This window comes from Leptodactylus fuscus, chromosome 3, assembly GCF_031893055.1.
Source record: "Leptodactylus fuscus isolate aLepFus1 chromosome 3, aLepFus1.hap2, whole genome shotgun sequence".
In the NCBI taxonomy this organism is placed as follows: domain Eukaryota; kingdom Metazoa; phylum Chordata; class Amphibia; order Anura; family Leptodactylidae; genus Leptodactylus; species Leptodactylus fuscus.
Window position 1 is genome coordinate 123261164 of NC_134267.1, and position 22349 is coordinate 123283512.

General features: G+C 41.4%; 1 protein-coding gene across 1 annotated transcript; it reads right to left on the reverse strand.

Moving 5' to 3' along the window:
• Positions 1-412: 412 nt before the first annotated feature.
• PRSS35 (serine protease 35) lies at positions 413-7389 on the reverse strand. Its single transcript, XM_075266663.1, has 2 exons — positions 7148-7389; positions 413-1703 (listed from the first exon to the last, which is right to left on the reverse strand). The coding sequence occupies exons 1-2, from the start codon at positions 7174-7176 to the stop codon at positions 413-415; spliced, it is 1320 nt and encodes a 439-aa protein (XP_075122764.1). The 5' UTR covers positions 7177-7389.
• Positions 7390-22349: the final 14960 nt, after the last annotated feature.

Below are 22349 nucleotides of genomic sequence, written 5' to 3' on the forward strand. Positions count from 1 at the left end.
AAACCAATAGTTTTCATGTGCTCCTCGTTTCATCGTGTGTTGCTTTGGTTGACGAAACTTGGTGATGTGGTATGTCCAATGCTGCTTTCCTGTAAACACCTTTTTGTACATTTTGTAGAACAATTTGCATACTTGAGGGCAGTCCTGAGTTCTCTATATGTACAGCAGAGCTGCTACTCTCTTCCAATAAATATCTACATTACATAATTCCTTTTTTCCTGTAGGTACCGCTGTTTCTTCTAATAGTACCTTCATTGGTGCCTTGTTAGGACATTTAGGACAAGCACTAGAAATTGCCATTTGTAGTGCGTCTTATAAAAATCTGTATATTCCCTTTTAAAGCCTTAAATAACTTCCTTCTGAGCTTTCCTTCCATACGCTTCAGGTGACGTTTTTAATAAAAATAAAAGGTTCAGCCCTGAGCACACTCAGCGCTGTTGCCATGCATCCAGAGACATATCTGTGCGTATTTAAGTGGAGTAATTCTTACAGCTACATTGTAATCCTGCTGTTCAGCACCAACGTCAACCCATTGATGGCCTGAATAGATTGCAATGATTTTGCGCTTCCACTTTTTCTTGTTTGGTTCTTTGAGACGGATGTAAATACCAGAACCACTAGAACCAGGTTCTGCATCACAATGCTGATAAAACAGTTCATTAGATTCCACGGACACGCTGCAGAAACGGTAGACTAACTGACCCAGTCTGTCATCATCAAATCCGGAGAAGTGCACTCTACTGCCTGGCATTTTATTCATCTCAGGACTTACTCCAAGCTCCATGTATCTCTTTTTCTGTGGACGTTTCAGCTCCAGAACCGCATAGTCATAGTCCAGGGTCATGTTTTCTGAAACATCTTTGAACCAGCCTTTAGGAACCTGAATGGCTTTCACTCTCGTCCACTGGAAGGAAGGCTTTCCAGCCATGGTGGCCATTTCTTTACCTGATCTCTGCTGTGTCTCCTCGGTGTCTTCTGCTATTGACCTTTTCTGGACTGATTTTCTCTGTTTCCTTTTACCCCCCTTTGTTGCATCTTCAGCAGTAGCTGAACTGTCTTTATTTTTCTTGGCACCCTTGCGTCTTTTGCCTCCCCTCTTTGTTCTAATTTTAAGGATTCCGACTCGTAACTTCTTGGCATTGTTGATGTAATCCGTGCCATCGTGTACACAATGGGCTGCTGTTAACACATGCTTGGGTGAGACGAGAATGCCACTGCAGCCAGAAGACAACTTCACTGCAGTACTAAATGGATAGTTGGTTATGAAATGCTTGTCAGAGATGCTGAACCTACTGTCAGTACCATAAATCTGCCTCTTTCTTCGCAGTGTATGTTTTACCGGGGGACTGGTCTCATTAAACTTGACAGGCAGTTGAAACTTTACTTTTGTCATGATGCGTGTACCATTGTCAAACATTGTCTCATAGGAAAGATAGTTTTCAAGGTCCTCTTGACTAGGTGGTGGCAAGTTCTTCTGACATTCAATTCCACAAGTTCCATGGAGTTCTTGTACCGGTTCTGCTTGAAATGTAGGACTTTTGAGCTGGACAACATCCGAATTGACAATGTGAGGTATTTCTTTGATGTGCCAACCATAGCCCTCCTGACCTTCGTCATCTGCCTTGCTGATGGTTGGCCTTAGAATAGACAGGAGGAGGAGGAATACGAGATGTAAGTGATGCATTCTGTCCAAGGGTTGTGACCTAGAAATAGAAAAAATACATTAAAAGGAATATTGCACATGACAGTGATGGTTACATTTATTGTAATGCTTCATATATAGAGAGAAAAGAGAGAAACAGCCCAGCATTGCCTGAGTATAAAGTTTGGGTGCAAAAGATCCCATCGAAGGATCACCTGCAGATGTTGCATCTGTTCAAGAGTTCTGACTGAAAACTTTAATTAGTTCAAAAAGCATAAGAGGTAATGGGGGGGGGGGGGGGGGATTGTGATATCGCTAAAGTGGTGCAAAATAAAAATGAGTCTGCTGCCATCTGGCCACGGCCCCTTTGAAAATGACTGGATTTATCTTATTGCTCCACTGTAACATCTCATGTAGGTTTATGTAGTAACATACACAACCTGCTACCGGCAGATCCTGAAGACTGCTCCAGATGAAGGCTGATTTTCAACTGGTGTAAGACAGATCATGTTTGCTGCAATATTATGGGTACAAATCCTGTGATGTAATGACCAAATATATTCTCTGGTTACAATTCTCTATTAATGACTGATAACAGAAAACAGTGGGCAAGTGAATATTGGTCATGTGAGTACTGTCCTTCTGATAAAGGCTGATAACAGAACAATAGCAAGCGCTGAAATCCTCTGATGGTGTATGTCAGTGAGGCTATTAAGAGTGAAGGGCCTGCAAGTTCTATTGACTAATCTGGTTCATGTGAGAGCTGTCTTCTGACAATGGTGCTCCCGACTTATTCGCATTGAAGCCAAGGTGTACTCCTTTCACTTCATTGAGTGTCGGCACAGGAAATACAGCCAACAGGTGAGTATAAAGGTTTTTTTTATTTTCAATGTAGCTGCGGATTGTGTTATAACATGGCTGTTTGGGACACTAAACCCCCATTCAATAAGGACCTGTGGGTGGTTTAGTGTCCCAAATTGCCCTAACGTTCCCTTTAAGAACGTTCCCTTTAAGGGTGGAGCACATGCAAGCTTCTTTTAGCTTATACAGGTCAGGTAAGTGCTGTCCTCTGATAATGGATAATAGAATAACAGTGAGTTCTGCAATGCTTTGATAATGGTGTTTGTAATGTTAAAAATGAAGGATCTGCAATATGCTAATAGGCTAATATGGGTCATATGATATCGAGGAAGGTCTTTGATGTGTAGCAATGTTGCTATATTTACTTTAGTGCATAGGTGGAGAACGGCAGGTCCTAGAGAGTTCAAACCAGAACAGGCCTAAAAAATTCAGTTTTACATATATCGTGATAATACTATCCAGTGAATCTACTCCTGTTTCTGTTCCCTTCTGCATGATTATCATTTGCAGTCTAGATTGTATGTTTAATATTTGGCATTATTTCAATTTAACAGGGATGGAGTAAAAGTTTCACTTATCACACAATGAGTTAAATAAACAGTTGCAGCATGCTTTAACTTGACATGTAACATAACACAGAATTGTAGTCACACATCACTGCAATTCAGAATAAATGCCACATATGTCTGCTGTGTAAAATTCTGAGGTTGAGGGGTTGAACCTATGAAACCCTCTGGATCTTCCAAGACTTCTAATGGTGTTACAACCACTTATTTTTCCAAATGCAGATTTATTCATAGCAGTTCCCTGTTAGGCCGGGTTCACACGGAGTTACGTGCCGCGAGATTTGGCACGTAGACGCCGCGTGACCCTTTGCGTGCCGTACACGCTCCCATTCATTTCAATGGGAGCGGGGAGCGTATGCGCCGCGCTAGTTTGCGGCCGTGCATTTATTCACGGCCGCAAACTAGCGCGGCGCATACGCTCCCCGCTCCCATTGAAATGAATGGGAGCGTGTACGGCACGCAAAGGGTCACGCGGCGTCTACGTGCCAAATCTCGCGGCACGTAACTCCGTGTGAACCCGGCCTTAAATACACTGTGTAACTATGGCAAATTCTGCCATACTATATACAGATGTAGCAGACTAGTCCCAAACTTCTGCAATTGGTTAAACTGCTGCAGCGTGGTATTTTATCACAGAAGACAAAAAAAAAGCCATTGAAAAATGTTCTTCCAATAACTATTCATTGTTTTAGATGTCTCTTGTCATACTACAGAAGTTCAGGTTAATTCTACAACATCTGTATGATGACATTTAATGGTAGACAGATGGTACTTACATGTAAAATAAGACTTTCCTGCCCTCTCTATCAATACTCTTTGACAAGTCAGCAGCGTTCTGCTCCACAAGACGACACATAATACAATGCTTGTCTTTTTGCAGATCATACCAGTGACTTAAGTGCTTGTGGGAATCTAAGTAATGTTCGCAGACCTGGTGAAATATTCCAGACTTGTCTCACTCCCATGCAAATCCCCAATGTATTTCTCTCAGGTTGTCAGACATATCATCCATCACTGACTTTCTTCATTAGTCTATGTAGTTTAAGTGAACAAATACAATTGTAGTCAACAAAATAGTTGAGCATGTATTATGAAGTGAGGTAAAGCGATGAGCACAAGCTGCAGGAGTTACACTAGGTTCACACCTGCATTTGGGCTTCCATTCTATGGGTCCGCTTGGGAACCCAAAAAACAGAAACCCAATCTACTTAGAAAGCGGTTACCTGCAGAATGCCGCTGACCCCATAGACTATAATGGTGTCCATACGGTTTTTGACCGAAAAATGCGGAGAGAAAAGTCTTGCAGGACTTTTCTCTCTGTATTTTTCAAGTGGATTCGGGGATAGAAACTCCGAACAGAATCCAGGCGCAGGTGTGAACCAGCCATAGTGGACTCGAAAGCATCTGGCTACAGTAAAAAAAAAAAATATACAAAACTAAAGCAAGAAAGTTTATAATAATCTGTCACTTTATTTTTCTCCAAGTCACAAAGTTCTCTGAGCCTCTTATCCATTGTGGATGTATGGAAAATAACGCCCATGCACAGTATTCTTCCAAGGTGGGTTATTGCAATCTGTGTATGCTGCTGCAGCATAGGCTAGTATTACAGTATATGGGTAGTGAAAGATAATACTGCTCAACATTGAAATTCCAACACCAAGAAGGAAAAGTCTTAGAATTATGGAAATCACAGGATCAATAGACATGTTACTGATATGAAAATGATAAAATATGGAAACAAAATATATTTGAGTATGAATGCCACCCATAGTAATTCACAAACTTATGCATTTTGATATGCTAGCAACAAGGATATTAATTATTGTCTTAGGAATGATAAGCCACGCTGATGTAAATTATCAAGACTGACTGCTGGCAGTTTTCAGTTAATGACCTCTCAGATGTATTCAATAGAAGACAAGTCCAGAGATGCTGCTGGCCATGGTAGCACATTTAAGCATTCAGACTATGCACAGTATCACAAGTAATGTGTCCCTGGGACTCCTTGGAGAAAGGACCATACCATTGGTAATGTAATGTCAAGAAGTTAATGTAAAGGACATGAAGACTAGAGGGGTCCGGTTTAATGTACATTACGGTACACCACACCATAATCATGGGAATCGGACTGGTGGGACATTACCTTCTAAAGGCTACTTAATGGTGGTGCCCACATGGTCTCCAGCTATCACTGTGACTGATACAAAAGCGGGACTTCTCATTGAAGAGGACAAACCATACCAGTTTCCACTGCCATTATGCTGCAACCATGATGAACAGTAGAATAGAACCATTAAGAAACAGAAGTGGAAGGTCAATGAAAAAACCTGTAGCATGATATCTGGCTCATAGCCCATGCAAACTCCATGTGATGGTTTGTGTTGACACTGTTTGTACTCTAGGCTTGGATTGTGACAGTCAAATTCATTTACAGTACAGAATAACTCACTACATGCCATTCATACCCTCAGCCAAGCTGTCCATGTTGCGGTTTGCTTCTGTGCAGCTCTGGTTCTCATTCTAGTTAGTCATTGTACTAACCACTAAGACATGCAGTGCTGAACAGTGCTGACATCTTAAGGTAGGCATGCAGTTATCTGTTGGAGTGAGAAGTGAACTGGGGACATGGCACAACCATCCCCACGCCACTTGACTTGATTTTGTGGTTTCAAAAAGCTTAGCTCCAATCTGTGGCACGTTGGAGAGGCATAAGACAGAGTGAAAGCAAAGTGCTTGAAAATTTGATCATTGCAGATCCGAGTGACATTTGTTATTTCATTGAGGTGCATAACCTTGCAGTGTGTCCTCCTTGGTGCTGCAATTTCAATGTTGAGGAGTGTAGTTTTCAGGAAAGCTTTTTTAATTTGTAATGCTCAATATGCCCACTAGATGGCATAACAGAATAAGAAAGGCCATGTAACCGCAGGACAAGTCTGTATCAGAGAAATCATATAATAAAGTACATTGAACTTATATGATTAAAACTAGATAGCTTGTAAAGAGATGTGAAGTGAAAGGTAAAAAGTACTGTCACCCCTTTCAACATTATGTTGCCCTAAAGGGAGCACTTAGCACTGGCTCTATACCAGGCAGCCATTTATATAGTATCTGACAATTAGCGGAAATCATCTGACTATAGAGAGATATGGGCGTTAGATAACGTTGTGAAATAACACTGGGGGTTATCAGGTTTCCAAACTATGGGTATTTTAGGTTTCGGCAAAAAGTGGACAGTGTCCCTCTAAAATATGCACCCTGTGGAGGTAAACTCTATTACTGATACCGGTTAGTATTGTTAGTGATGTACTGTCTGTATCTTAATGGCTGATATCAGGTAAAGTAACAACATTGAAGATGCTGATCAGGTGTCCTAACCTAGTATAGCCCACAGTCCTGGCTCCTGTCTATCACATACATATAACTTCTTATTAGTGCAGTATCACATATTGCTTTTATCTTACAGACCTTCCAAGTGTGACTAAGCCCCAGTGTACGATACTGAATTAATATGTTGCAGAGCCTTTTCCAGGGAGGATTTATGACTTAATTCTAGCAATTAGTATGGAGAGGATAAGGCAGAGAGAAGTTAATATGGGAACCACATTTTTGGGTCATATCCTAAAACTACAAGACTGATTTGTTTCCAGCTCATTGATTACAGAATACAAGACTCCAATAATACAGTCAGATTTCCAGCAGACACATGAAAAGCAGCACTAAGCTACTTGGATCTGGACGGTACTTGTAATATCTACAGCCAACATTACAATAGTAATAATACATTAATGCAATGATCAGCAAAGTGTATTCACTATTATACTGTACATGCCCATCCAGGTATCCATACATGTTACATCTATCTACTTGTGTGTCTGTTTATCCAGCTACACAACATATTGCTACAATGTCTCTTTTTTTCTGTTTGAAAATTTACTGTAAAGTCTACAAAAAGCATAAACTATCATAGTAGCATCCTCCAGTTATTCAGCAAGGTGCCCAGGACATCACCATTCACATCACAGTTCTAGTTTACATTTGTGTGGCTGAGTGCAGGTGATACAGACATGCATGGTCTTACCTAGTAAAGAATAGGTGAACACCAGTCATCAGGCAGACATCTCCTCATTCCCACTCTGTGCTGACACTGATGTCCAATCCTGGAGGTAGCAGCAGGACTCAGAGCACCTCCAGCCCATAGAGAAGAGGGGAGGGACATACAATGTACTGGGCAAGAGGAGGGGAGGCAGAAAGTGGGGGCTTAGGAGAAACAGGGTAGTGCTGCGCTGTCTTAACTTAGTATACTTGGAGACATTTGAGAATAAAGCACTTCTAGGAGGTGAAATGAAGGTACCAGAGCAGTGTACAGCTCCTTATAACTGGTTATTGCACATCCACAGACAGGGGGCACTGGCAAGCACAAATCTGTCCTGTGTGCTATGTATGTACTTATATGTATGTGCACAATGGGTTTTGCTACCAGAACACAAACTTGCAGTGCTGGAGCAGCTTATTTGTTATGAGTGTATCCAAAACAAGCAGCTAAGTGAGTGTGGGAGCGTAAGTGTGCAATATCTTAAGTGTGACTTCTGACCTAATAACTTCAGGTTAAGTGCATCTAGAATAACTAACTTTTTCTTTCAACTGTTTTGCTGTGCATATCCCAATTAGGATGAACTGAACTGTGTAATTTAGTTCACATCTTGTGCAATGTGTGGGCGAGGTAGCTCTGTAGCAGCAAAGGTGTGGATCCAACCAGTCAAAGACAGGGACACGAAATAAGCAGCAAACTGGTTTATTTAGAAAACAAGGAAATAAATAAACCTTGACTTAAGGCACAAAATGAGCAAAATAAAATACAACCTTAACTTAGTCAAAAACAAAATAAAATCCTGCTCATCTGAGCAACTAACTAAAAAGAACTGATAACCTAACTATACATGTGGCTTGCTACCAGCCACATGACCAAACTAAGCAAAACTTTGTCTTACCATACTAAGGTTTACAGGACAGACCCATATAACTCCTCTCACTCCCTAGATCTGCACTGGAGTGCAGGATCTGCAGCCTTATCTGGAGCTGAGGTCTACTCAAGTCCCACACGGGACCAAACATAAGTTAAAAACCTGGGGGAGATATAGTGAGATTCCAGCACTCACCGTCTCACAATGGTTACCTGGAAGAGCTATGGCTGACCCAGTCCACAAAAAAGTTAAAGCAGTGTCCGTGTGGTTATTACATTTTGGGAGGGGGACCAAATTAATCTGGTAGTTTGGGAGTCTCTGCAGCCCAGGAGAGGCAGCAGGAGATTAGCGAGGTAAACAAGTGGCTCAAGAGTAAGAAGGAGGGGCTTTGTTCTTGAAGAACTATAAGAGCACTGAGACTATGGAAGTCACTGCCGCAGGAAGTGGTGATGGTGGATTTATTGTGCAAGTTCAAAACAGGCCTGGATGCCTTTTTTGAACAGAAAAATATTCCAGGTAACGGGTTTTAGATTTTTGGTATAGACATGTTAATCCAGGATTTTAAACTGATTGTCGAATTTAGAATTGGGAAGAAAGTTATTGCCAGAAGATTCTTCATTCAATGATTGGTCAACCATCACTGTACTTCGATCTAATGTATGTTCACAGGTCTGGTTGACTTAAAAGAGTTGTGCGGGATAAAATGATCTTTCTACACTAAGCTAAACACCTTCCCCTGTCTAACTTGTAACTTACTCAATTTACAAATAATCTATATTTATCTATATCGCCAGGGCACATTTTCCGATTTTCTGGTGACGTTACGTTTCCCTATTTCCAGAAAAAGAATGTCACCAGTAATAACTCCACCTCACCCCCTACCCCCATCATACTAACCTGCCTACCAGTCTGGATCTCACTTCCTTCTGGGAGGGCCAGCTCCTCCTCCTTCTTGATGTCTCCTGGCCTCCTATGCCTACGCAATAGAGTGTGAGTGTCAGCACTCCGGCTCTATTGCACAGGCAATGACAGATGTAGGAGTAGTCAGTTCTCAATAAGGAAGTGATCTCCAGTGCCCAGAAGATCCAGACAGCAGGACAGGTAAATATGATGGGGTGGGGAGGTGGTCTGAGTTCGTTATTTAGGAAGGGCGAGTATTGGGTGGGTTAGCTAGAGAAACATGGAACGGTATGATGGAGTGAGAGAGGGAGGGGGATGAATGAAAGGGGGAGATAGTGTGAGTCAGCTTTGAGTGAAGAGCCACCCATTCTAGTTGTAGGATAAAAGAACAGGAAGCTGCACCACATAAACAAAGGTAGAGGTTGCCAGGAGCTCCCAGAGAAACCCAGAAAGCACTCAAAACACTGCTAAAGGTATTTGGGTTCACTTATTAATTCATTAATAACACTATCAGACTTTTTATAAAAAAAAATTATATATGTATATTGTAAGCTGATGGCTGGTCAGGTAATGGAGGGGGGTGTACACCTCACCCAGACTACTCAGGTGGGTGAGATGAGAAAACTCTGGGAATGTTTGTTCTCGGCACGAGGAACGAGATGGGAATCTCCTCTTTTCATATGACACCAGAAGCATATTTAGGAATGGCAGGTAGGATTGGTAGTGGGACCTGTCATTCCACACCCTCCAGTCCACACTTTGGGGATGTTCCGGCAGCGACTCAGGTGCAGAGAGTCTCCTCGTCAAGGAGGCTTAAGAAGTCAGCTCCAGCAGCAACACTTTGGCAGAGTTTGGCTGGAGAGCTGACAGAGAGGTCATATTTTTGGAGCTGTGTCCTGAATGATTCTACTGGCTTCTTGGATTTCTGTTACTCTAGGTGAGGTAACCTATTCTATGTTTAGTTAGAGCCTAGCCGGGCAGGTATTTATTTTTGTATTGTTTCCTTTTGTTGCTGCACTACCTTTTTGAGTGAAAATGAAACTCTACCTTTGTTTTGGACTAAAAGAAACTGGACTTGTTTGTCTATTCCACCCCACCTAGCAACCCCAGTCCCGAACAATTTGACACATATACAAACAATCCGGTCTGTCATCAACTTGTATGGATGGAAAATGTCCTTTTATTGGAAAAAGCAATACACCATGTATCGGTCCACACTGGGACCTTTCTGCAATTATTTTTCTTATCCAGAAAATCCCTGTAAGTAATAGTTGTAGGGAAAATCTTTCAATATATACATAGCTCTTACTGTTACATGAGACGATTGTCCCTAGAAAAATCTTAATTAAGTTGCATGGACAGTGGACTCTATTAGGACTGAATATTGTCGACTGGAACTAAAGAACAGGTGCGATCACACTGTATAGGGTAAAATGTCACGTGCAGCTTTTAAGACTTGCTAAACGTATGCAGAATGAACATATTCCTCTCAAAATATTTTTAACTACAGAACCTTGTATGTCTTCCCAAGCTCTTATATTTCCATGACTACTATGGTGCCTGAATTTACTATAGGCTATGCTATTTTCCTTTGGTTTTGCTAGGAACCACCAGCTAACACAGGAGAGCTGTGCAAAGAGTTTCCAAGCTCTGGTCTTGTTAAGTACAGGGCAATTACATTTACTGTGACAGTGTTTCAAAGTGCGTCCCTGCTATAAAGATCAAGGTTATGTGTTAACCTATTTTTTCTTGCTGTAAATTGTATGTCTCCTTATAATTATACAGGAGACCGAGGCCCAGTGATCTCCACCCAAGCACCATCTCTGCACAGCACTCTACTGAAGACATTCAATTGCTACACATAATGTATTTTCTTTTTTTCACTGATCCTAAAGACCTACACTTTTTTAAATGTCCTTCTTTGATAGACCCAAAAGCCTTTCATATGGCACAGCCCAAGAAAAACTAGATTGTAAATGCTCAGCATGCAAGTCCTTTGGGCGATCACAGTGGAAACTATTCACCATAACTTAAAAAACAAGCAAAGGCAACTTAAAGTGTTCAATCACCAATTAAATGCATAAACCGCTCTCCTGTGCAGACTCTATTAGAGCACTTTAACAAGGGGGCACATCAGGTAGGCATATATTTACCTGTAACACCTTCCCACAGAAGCCACTTGTGGATTTTTTTTTTCTCCCAGTCTTCCAAAAAGCCATAACTTTTTTATTTTTCAGTGCACAGAGCTGTAGGAGGACTTCTTTTTTGTGGGACACATTATACATTGTAAGGGTACCATGTAATAATTTATACAATGCACTGGGAAGCTGAAAAAAAATGGAATGCATTGGAATTAGAGAAAAACTTTGTGTGACTTTCTTACAGGCTTTGTTTTCAGCGTACAGCCAAAATAACGTTACCTGTATTCTGCAGGTCAGCATGATTATTGCAATACTAAACTTTTATATAATTTTTTTTACATTTTAACAAAAAAAAATTACCATATTATGACATCCATAACTTTTTTTTTTATATATTTCAATACACAGGGCTGCATCATCTTTTTTGCAGGGCCAGAAGTACTGTTTATTTATATAATTTCGGGGAATGTCTGACTGAGCAAGCTAGGCATAAAGCGGCTCTTAGAGCAGCTGAAATGCTGGAATAGGGGGATCATCGATGCCAACAACACGCTCATTATACAGGGTCCCAGCGAGTTGCTGAGATGCCAGAACAATCACAGGCACGACGCGAGGAACAAGTTCAGCAGCAGGACAGCTTGATTACTGCCAAAAGGCCAGAGCAGGCGAACCATTGACGGCAGCAATTAGCTGAATATAGGCGGATCATTGACACCAACAACATGCAGATGAAACAACCATATCCACAAAGAAATATAAAAATATATAATTTTTATTACTCTCCAATTAAAAAGTTTTACATGGACATATAATAACACATTACACAAATAACACAAAATAAACAGGGTAAACCGTGAGGTTTATAAGTGCCAGCAAGCCAGAGTGATGTCAGAGAGACAAGGCATAAGTATTTAAAGTCACTATTTAGCCATGGGCTGGGCAACTGAGGGATTAGTTGAATAGTATAAATGCATACATATATGCCATGATGAAAAAAAGGACCACTAGTCCATTACTATATGAAGTTACATATGGCATAGTAGTTAAAAGTCAAGCAACTCAATCTCATCCCAAAGTGCCCACATATGGAAAAAAATATATATACCTTAGCTCACCTTAACATCATATAAACTGTCCGACGCGCGTTTCACCCCTGCTACAGGGCTTCGTCCGGGGACAATTGTCGACTAGAGATGACGTCTATTTATAGTCCATAGGCTTCCGCCTATGTCCAAGAAAAAATGGCCGCCCCATTTCTTTAAGTATTTAAACACCGTTATCTTTTTCCCTACTTGAGTGAGTTCCACTGGACAACAGATATCCTATGTCAACATTTATGAAATTCGACAACTGACTGAGGAAATGATCATAATATACAGTGCCTACAAGTAGTATTCAACCCCGTGCAGATTTAGCAGGTTTGATAAGATGCAAATAAGTTAGAGCCTTCAAACTTCAAACAAGAGCAGGATTTATTAACAGATGCATAAATCTTACAAACCAAAAAGTTATGTTGCTCAGTTAAATTTTAATAAACTTTAAACATAAAAGTGTGAGTCAATTATTATTCAAGCCCTAGGTTTAATATTTTGTGGAATAACCCTTGTTTGCAATTACAGCTAATAATCGTCTTTTATAAGACCTGATCAGGCCGGCACAGGTCTCTAGAGTTATCTTGGCCCACTCCTCCATGCAGATCTTCTCCAAGTTATCTAGGTTCTTTGGGTGTCTCATGTGGACTTTAATCTTGAGCTCCTTCCACAAGTTTTCAATTGGGTTAAGGTCAGGAGACTGACTAGGCCACTGCAACACCTTGATTTTTTCCCTCTTGAACCAGGCCTTGGTTTTCTTGGCTGTGTGCTTTGGGTCGTTGTCTTGTTGGAAGATGAAATGACGACCCATCTTAAGATCCTTGATGGAGGAGTGGAGGTTCTTGGCCAAAATCTCCAGGTAGGCCGTGCTATCCATCTTCCCATGGATGCGGACCAGATGGCCAGGCCCCTTGGCTGAGAAGCAGCCCCACAGCATGATGCTGCCACCACCATGCTTGACTGTAGGGATGGTATTCTTGGGGTCGTATGCAGTGCCATCCAGTCTCCAAACGTCACGTGTGTGGTTGGCACCAAAGATCTCGATCTTGGTCTCATCAGACCAGAGAACCTTGAACCAGTCTGTCTCAGAGTCCTCCAAGTGATCATGAGCAAACTGTAGACGAGCCTTGACATGATGCTTTGAAAGTAAAGGTACCTTACGGGCTCGTCTGGAACGGAGACCATTGCGGTGGAGTACGTTACTTATGGTATTGACTGAAACCAATGTCCCCACTGCCATGAGATATTCCCGGAGCTCCTTCCTTGTTGTCCTTGGGTTAGCCTTGACTCTTCGGACAAGCCTGGCCTCGGCACGGGAGGAAACTTTCAAAGGCTGTCCAGGCCGTCGAAGGCTAACAGTAGTTCCATAAGCCTTCCACTTCCGGATGATGCTCCCAACAGTGGAGACAGGTAGGCCCAACTCCTTGGAAAGGGTTTTGTACCCCTTGCCAGCCTTGTGACCCTCCACGATCTTGTCACTGATGGCCTTGGAATGCTCCTTTGTCTTTCCCATGTTGACCATGTATGAGTGCTGTTCACAAGTTTGGGGAGGGTCTTAAATAGTCAGAAAAGGCTGGAAAAAGAAATAATTAATCCAAACATGTGAAGCTCATTGTTCTTTGTGCCTGAACTACTTCTTAATACTTTAGTGGAACCAAACAGAATTCTGGTGGTTTGAGGGGTTGAATAATAAATGACCCTCTGAATAAACTTTTCACAATTTTAAAAAAAAATTAAACAAAAAAATAACATTCTTTTTTGCTGCAGAGCATTTCACACTTCCAGGCTGATCTACAGTCCAAATGTCACAATGCCAAGTTAATTCAGAATATGTAAACCTGCTAAATCTGCAGGGGGTTGAATACTACTTGTAGGCACTGTATAACCATTCCAGCTGTCATTTCTACTGTTTATTAACTATATTGTATTATATTAATTTCATGTTTTTTCACTCTCCCTTGCACATGCGCACCGGTCACTTTTCACTGGCACCATTCCCTTCCCAACTTTATATTTTATTTTTTATTTTTATTTTTTATTATTTTCTATTATTTTTACTGATATTTGGTCTTTTACACCAACACTTCTATTTAATGTACTTACATTATTAATATGCGGGTAATTCATCGAAGAGAAAAGTATATTTGTATTATATGCACTTTATTTCATTTATATAATGGATTGTATCTATTTATAATATATATTTATATTTTTAGGCAATAGTAATTTAATAGACTGTGACACTTAATTCATGTTTAAAAGATTTAGCAAACATAGATTTTATCTAATTGCTGGGATATTGGTTGAATTTGGTTCCCATTTTTACAATAATAGCACTAAACAGTAGTGGGCGATATACACAGAATGGTCTGTCCGTTTGAGTATTGGAGAGAACGTAGCATCGCTAGATACAACTCCACGCAGACGCACTAAGACCTATATTAGAGTAAGAATGAAAAACAACAGTGGGCGGTACAGATGGAACGGTCTGCCCACCTGCAAACTGTAGCTAGCGTAGTATCGCGAGCTTTGAATTTAACGCAGGCGCACTAGGACAGTACCCGGCTCCGGAGTACTTAGAAGGGGTCATATCATAAGATGCTATTAGAAGCTGGTGGTTATGCGCAAAGGCGCTTTTTACACATATCTATATATTCTGTGGACATCATGGGATAGATATCTTGGTGTTTTACAGTGTTTTATGTTATATGGGTCCATGTAACTCCCGCATGCGCAATGCAAATGGCGGCGGCCATTTTTTCTTGGACATAGGCGGAAGCCTATGGACTATAAATAGACGTCATCGCTAGTCGACAATTGTCCCCGGACGAAGCCCTGTAGCAGGGGTGAAACGCGCGTCGGACAGTTTATATGATGTTAAGGTGAGCTAAGGTATATATATTTTTTTCCATATGTGGGCACTTTGGGATGAGATTGAGTTGCTTGACTTTTAACTACTATGCCATATGTAACTTCATATAGTAATGGACTAGTGGTCCTTTTTTTCATCATGGCATATATGTATGCATTTATACTATTCAACTAATCCCTCAGTTGCCCGGCCCATGGCTAAATAGTGACTTTAAATACTTATGCCTTGTCTCTCTGACATCACTCTGGCTTGCTGGCACTTATAAACTTCACGGTTTACCCTGTTTATTTTGTGTTATTTGTGTAATGTGTTATTATATGTCCATGTAAAACTTTTTAATTGGAGAGTAATAAAAATGATATATTTTTATATTTCTTTGTGGATATGGTTGTTTTTCCTGTGTATATGAGTTGAGTCCCGTAACCACAGTATGTATTATTGGCCTCTTTATGTGTTTAACATGCAGATGAAGTCATGGGCAGAGGCTAGTATAGAATATAATGGTTCAGTCTTACAAAGAGTGGACACATTGATGTGCAAGGTATAGAGGCTAAAATCTATAGCATCAATATATAGAACATCCTGTTAGTCTAAGTCACCCTAAACCCCAAGAAGCTTCCTCCCATCCTGCGTTCCAAACTAACCCTCATTCAGTTGTACATGTCTTCAGGGAAAAAGAGAGGCATATGATTTCCAATATTATTCTCACAAAAGTAATCAGCCCATTGTAACTACAACTAATATCTTATCCCAGAAGACAGCAAAAAGCAATGAAAAGTCATTAGAATTTTCTCTTAATGATTTTCAATAGCTTTTTGTTGTCTACTGTGATAAGATATCACGCTGCAAAGGTTACCCAGGTTAATTCTGCTACATCTGTACGTTTGTGTATTTATCTATGGCTCACGTTTTTAAATGTACTTAAGAAAAGGTTAAGTTTTCCGAGAAATAATTTAAGCAAGACAGCAGACTACTGCTCAAAACAATGTGTCAATTAGTTTTAGGAATTTGAAATGGGGGTCAGATAATATTTGCATGGAGGACATCTACCTATTTTAAAGACATATTTATTTCATCACAATTGTTCTTTTTGTGTTTTACTGAGATTTTACGACTATGCGCAGGTATGTAAAGTTTACTAGTTACTAGAGATGAGCGAGTACTATTCGAAACTACCGTTTCGAATAGCGCGCTCCCATAGGAGTGAATGGACGTAGCCTGCACGCAGCCGGGGCCGACGTCCTGCCGTTTAACGCCCTGCGCGCCAGCCGCTCCCATTCATTCCTAAGGGAGCGTGCTATTCGAAACGGTAGTTTTGAATAGTACTCGCTCATCTCTAGTAGTTACCAACCTGTTTTGCACCAGGGGCCGGCTTCAAGCAAGACCATTTCTCCATGGCATCGAGATGGAGCAGGGACGGGGCTTTGGGTGGTCTCCACCCAAATGTGGACGGGAAGGCTCTCCACCAGGATGCTCTACAGGGCACACAGGCATGACACAAGCATCTGAGCGGATATGGCGAATTGCTAGACACTGAGGCTGATACTTTGCACTAGGCCACGTTGCTATGGTAATGTGTAAACTATTGGGCAGCGCGGCCTCCATAGCAGCTACAGGACACCACGCTAGCCAATAGTTTACACATTACCATAGCAACGTGGCTTAGCGCGAAGTATCCAGCAAAGACTAAGGCCAGCCAGGCTGGCAACACCGTGGATTGGCAAATAAAAAATAAAAAAAAACAATGGCCCAGTCCTGGTGTGCATGGTTGAAGACCCCTGCTATAAAACAGAGAACTTCACCCCTATTGTTTATCCTTAGAAAAAGCAACAAAGATTGCAGTGTACAATGTGCAACCGTAAAGTGGGGTGCTATATACAGTGGGGGTGCTGCATAGACTTGGGATGTACTTTATCAGACAATTGAATGACAGCTTCATACAGTGGTATTCAATGCTTGATAAAGAATTTCCTAACTCTATGCAGTCATTCATGATGTCTATTTTCTGTTCTACATTGGATGATAAGGTAATGGAGGGACTTCAGGTTTCTTTAGCACTAGCCAGGCTTTCCCCCATCTCCGGTTAAAGCTTACAGAGCTGGATATTTGATTTTTGCGCATTTTTCAACTTAAGTAACAGAAAATAAAAAGATTTATCTTTAAAAAAAAGTGACAAGGTGTCATATAAGAAAATAGATGACATACATTTAGAAGCAGATGGATGCCAGGTTGGTACTTAGTGAAAGAAAACCTGCCAAATATAGTTCTTTTCAAGAAATATGTGAGCTGAAAAGTGACTTCAAATAATTGTGGAAACTGGCATTCTGTGAGCATATAAAGAGATCATTTGTTTGCTGCTTTCCCACATGAATGAGCTCATGAGTATAAAGTATACTCTGGGTATAAGAGGGGTTTTACCCATTTTGCGATGCATTTATTTTCATTGAACTCTTCGGATCATATAACATTGAGGTCTCTGATGTCGATGAACAAACAGTTTTAATTCTAAATACTATATGGCTGTTGTTTAATCCAGGTCAGATATGCGCTCACTATTTCCTGGCCGTAGACCTATGGATCATGATTGCTGAGTGGTTGAGAGGTGCTCACATTTCTGATTATTTGCCTCTACATAAACTTAATAAAAATAATGGATCTCATTAGAAATGTCAGATTGCTGCAAAACTTGGCATTCAGTTATGTCTGAGGTAGGCATGTAAATGGTAACAGGTGTGTTCTGCTTAGGCAATGGGTATTGCCACAAGAGGGCAGAAAGTGCTTCCTCCACTGCCCTATAAATGGGCTGCTTCTGGGTAGTGTAATATTCACAAGGGATTGCTGACTACTAGACATAACTCTACAATGCACTTCAGGATATTTGGGAGCAGTAAACACACAACAAACAGGCAGCCCTGATAGGCCATCAGTAGAGAGGACTGCTTGATTCACCAACAAACATTAACAGTTCCCACAATTTCCTTGTCTGCCATCCAGACACAGGTGGCACCTTCATTATTGGAAGGAAATTTGGTGTCACAGCACCCATTATGTGTCTTGCCATTGACAGCTAGCCACAATCACATGTTTGCTGTGGTGGAGTAAACCAAAACCATAACTTTGTGGTGAGTGGTTGAATCTTGCCTTTCCTGTGGAGTCACACACTGCCCCAATGGCTGGTGTATTAACCTGGGAAGCCATCATATATGACAGTCAGTCAGCCCTTGTAGTGATACAAGGAACACTAACAGCTCATAGATATGTGCAGGACATCCAGGAGCCACAAGTATTTCTTCTCATGGCAGGGCCGCCAATTGGAATATTTCAGGATAATGCTGGCTAATTTTTACTTAACTGTCCACTCTCCTGTCCAGGCCGCACTCCACTGCCTCTTCTAGGTGGTGCTGCACTTATATCATGATGCTGAAGAACACCATGACTACTTGCTGATGTAGGCAGTAGTCATCACGCCGCCTACGCTGAGATGCAGACGTCTTACTGCTGGGTGAAGAGTAGGTGGCAGCAGGAGCAGCAGCGAGATCGGTAAGTAAAATAACTTCTTTTTTTTTTTTGTTGTTTTATAATAGCCCGCTACCTGCTGGCGTAGCCCTAGACGGGCCCAGGCCGCAATCCCACTACCGCTAGTTTTATACTTAAGGGTCTTTTCAGATCCCTGAGTATAATAATTGGAGCCCCATGGGAGGTTAGGAAACATCATAAACAGTGTTACTCACCTCTCTGGGATCCGATGTTAATCCTAGCAGGTGTTAGGATTGGGTCCCGCCAGTTGTTCGCACAGCACCACCTGCGGGTCAGTCTAACCATCCAGATTTCACCTTACTGAGCATGCTCAGACGTACTGGAGCTGCTCACAAGCTAAGTGCCATTTCTCCCCTACTGAGCATGAACGGTGAGGTCATGGCCACCACCCCTATTGGGCGGGGACTTTCCTTTAAATAGTGTGAGCCGACGCCCACCGGGTGCTCACACTTTGGCTAAAATCTCCTCAAAGTCCACGGAGTGAATGACAGTAGTTTGCAGGGATAGGCTCCAGTACTCAGGCAGGTTATAGACTAGGCCTCTGTGTGGGGTTCCTCTGCTTCTCCTGGGTACTGTTAGATAGGACCTGTAAACCCTGAACCGTTAGACCTACACCAGGGCTAGGAGCGGTAGACGCCGTTCCAACTTGTAGATCTGCAGCAGGTATGGTCTCTGAGATAGCCTATGTGTACTGTCTGACTTCATGTATGGCTCCTAGTTGTGTGCGGGAGCACGGGTGTTTGATGGCTCCAAGCTGTGTGCAGGACCATGCAAACTCCCCTGGTAACTCCAAGCTGTGTGGAGGGCAGAGATGGGGGGACGTGAAACTGTGGACAGAGATGGGGGGACATGAAACTGGGGACAGAGATGGGGGGGACAAGAAACTGGGTCAGATGAAGGGGGTATATGAAACTGGGGGAGAGATGGAGGGGGGACATATAATTTACTGGTGATTATAGGAGGATTATACTGTGTGGGGGCACATGAAAAATGAATGAAAATGGGCAGGGTCAACATAAATGGGTGGAGCTAAATTTCCCGCTGCAAGCTGCACTTTTTGTCCCTCTTTTGGTTCTTCAAAAGTTGGGAGGTATGAATATGGCAACAGGCTGTTACTGCTACTGCTACTGTTTTTTTATCATTACAGGATGAAGATGCCTTCTGTTATTTATTATAATGATTGAAGATTGTTGTCCAGAACACACTGTCCACCTCCAGTACATTATCTTCCCATCTTTATGTCTGTAGTGACCTTTTATTGCAATGTCACAGACAGCAATATGAGCAGTTACTAACAGGGGTTTGAGGAATTTCAGATTCCACAGCGTTGCTCTGTGAGTCCATCACAGGACTATAGACTGACATCTTTTCGTAGTCTGTAATTTGTGAATGTCATTCAGATTTCCTAAAAGAGTCTGTACTATGTCTGACTGAGGTGAGAACAAGTCTTCAGCATCTGTGACCTGTTTACATATCAGAATTTTGTAGATTGACACCTCTAGAGAGCAAACAGCCGACTGAAGAGGAACATTGTAGCAGAGCTGTCAATACTGAGCATGTCCTGTTCAGTTTTGTCTGGTTCTCAAATATGCCAATGGACAGGTATTTATTTAATGTGACTCCTCTGGTATTAATATCTGAGGTCAGGGAATGGTACAACCAAAAAATAGAGGAAAAAAGGCCTCAAATTACCCTTTTGATCCTAGTACCATACAAAGAATATAACCAAAAAACCAAAATGCCCCACAGCTCAAGCAGTGGCCATGAATAGCTATATAAGTGTGTGCGAAAAAAAAACTCCTTGGCTAGGAGCAAACAAAATGGAAAAAAAACAAAAAATGTTTTCAACAACACAAAAGAAACTGAAAAATATATAAAACTTTTAATTTTTTATAGAAAATTCACATAAAAAAATGCACACAAAATCACAAAAACATAAAAGTGAAGACAAAAGACTGCCACATGTTGGGTTGTTTACGCATTTCAGGGCTTGTTGCCCCTTACTCATAGCATAGCAAAGCATTAGGAGAAGTATCTTATACCAAGCTACACCCTCCATCTATGAAGTATCCGCCTATCTCTGATGATGTCGCTATGGACACCTTTCACATATTCATTTCAGAAACATTAACTCAGAATTCTCTGATGAACTAGTGACTCAAAGAGGTTTAGAATCTGCTGAATCCATCATTAAATCATCAGATAAGTGGGGAAATTTAGTGGTACTGAAACAAGCACAATATCAAGATGTGTAGCACAATTTTGGATGATACCGTATGCAATGAGGTGTTACCTAGGGACCCAGCACATTTTGAGTGAAGCCAAACAGAACCTTTCAATCGGTTAGAGTGGACTATCCTTTTTACTCCCTATGCACCCCATGATTGCTACATTCTACCCCGCCATATGTTTCCAAGAGGGAAACATGGCGGTGTATAATACATTGGTGCTACAGTTACTTTCTTTGATCTTGAACATAACACATTCATGTTTGGTTGTCAATTCTTCCTCCAGCTCAGGAGATAGAGGTGTTTTTTACTGAAACCGCTTATCTATCAATGCAAAAGATAATGGCATACATTTTAGCTGTATGTTGCTAACTTTAACTGCAGGTAAGTACAGTCCTATGAAAAAGTTTGGGCACCCCTATTAATCTTAATCATTTTTAGTTCTAAATATTTTGGTGTTTGCAGCAGCCATTTCAGTTTGATATATCTAATAACTGATGGACACAGTAATATTTCAGGATTGAAATGAGGTTTATTGTACTAACAGAAAATGTGCAATATGCATTAAACCAAAATTTGACCGGTGCAAAAGTATGGGCACCTCAACAGAAAAGTGACATTAATATTTAGTAGATCCTCCTTTTGCAAAGATAACAGCCTCTAGTCGCTTCCTGTAGCTTTTAATCAGTTCCTGGATCCTGGATAAAGGTATTTTGGACAAACAATTCAAGTTCAGTTAAGTTCGATGGTCGCCGAGCATGGACAGCCCGCTTCAAATCATCCCACAGATGTTCAATGATATTCAGGTCTGGGGACTGGGATGGCCATTCCAGAACATTGTAATTGTTCCTCTGCATGAATGCCTGAGTCGATTTGGAGCAGTGTTTTGGATCATTGTCTTGCTGAAATATCCATCCCCGGCGTAACTTCAACTTTGTCACTGATTCTTGAACATTATTCTCAAGAATCTGCTGATACTGAGTGGAATCCATGCAACCCTCAACTTTAACAAGATTCCCGGTGCCGGCATTGGCCACACAGCCCCAAAGCATGATGGAACTTCCACCAAATTTTACAGTGGGTAGCAAGTGTTTTTCTTGGAATGCTGTTTATTTTGGACACTATGCATAACGCCTTTTTGTATGACCAAACAACTCAATCTTTGTTTCAACAGTCCACAGGCTTGTCCAAATGTGCTTTTACATACCTAAGGGGGCTCTGTTTGTGGCGTGGTTGCAGAAACAGCTTCTTTCTCATCAATCTCCCATACAGCTTCTCCTTGTGCAAAGTGCGCTGTATTGTTGACCGATGCACAGTGACACCATCTGCAAGATGATGCTGCAGCTCTTTGGAGATGGTCTGTGGATTGTCCTTGGCTGTTCTCACCATTCTTCTTCTCTGCCTTTCTGATATTTTTCTTGGCCTGCCACTTCTGGGCTTAACAAGAACTGTCCCTGTGGTCTTCCATTTCCTTACTATGTTCCTCACAGTGGAAACTGACAGGTTAAATCTCTGAGACAACTTTTTGTATTCTGGCCATGAAAATCTAT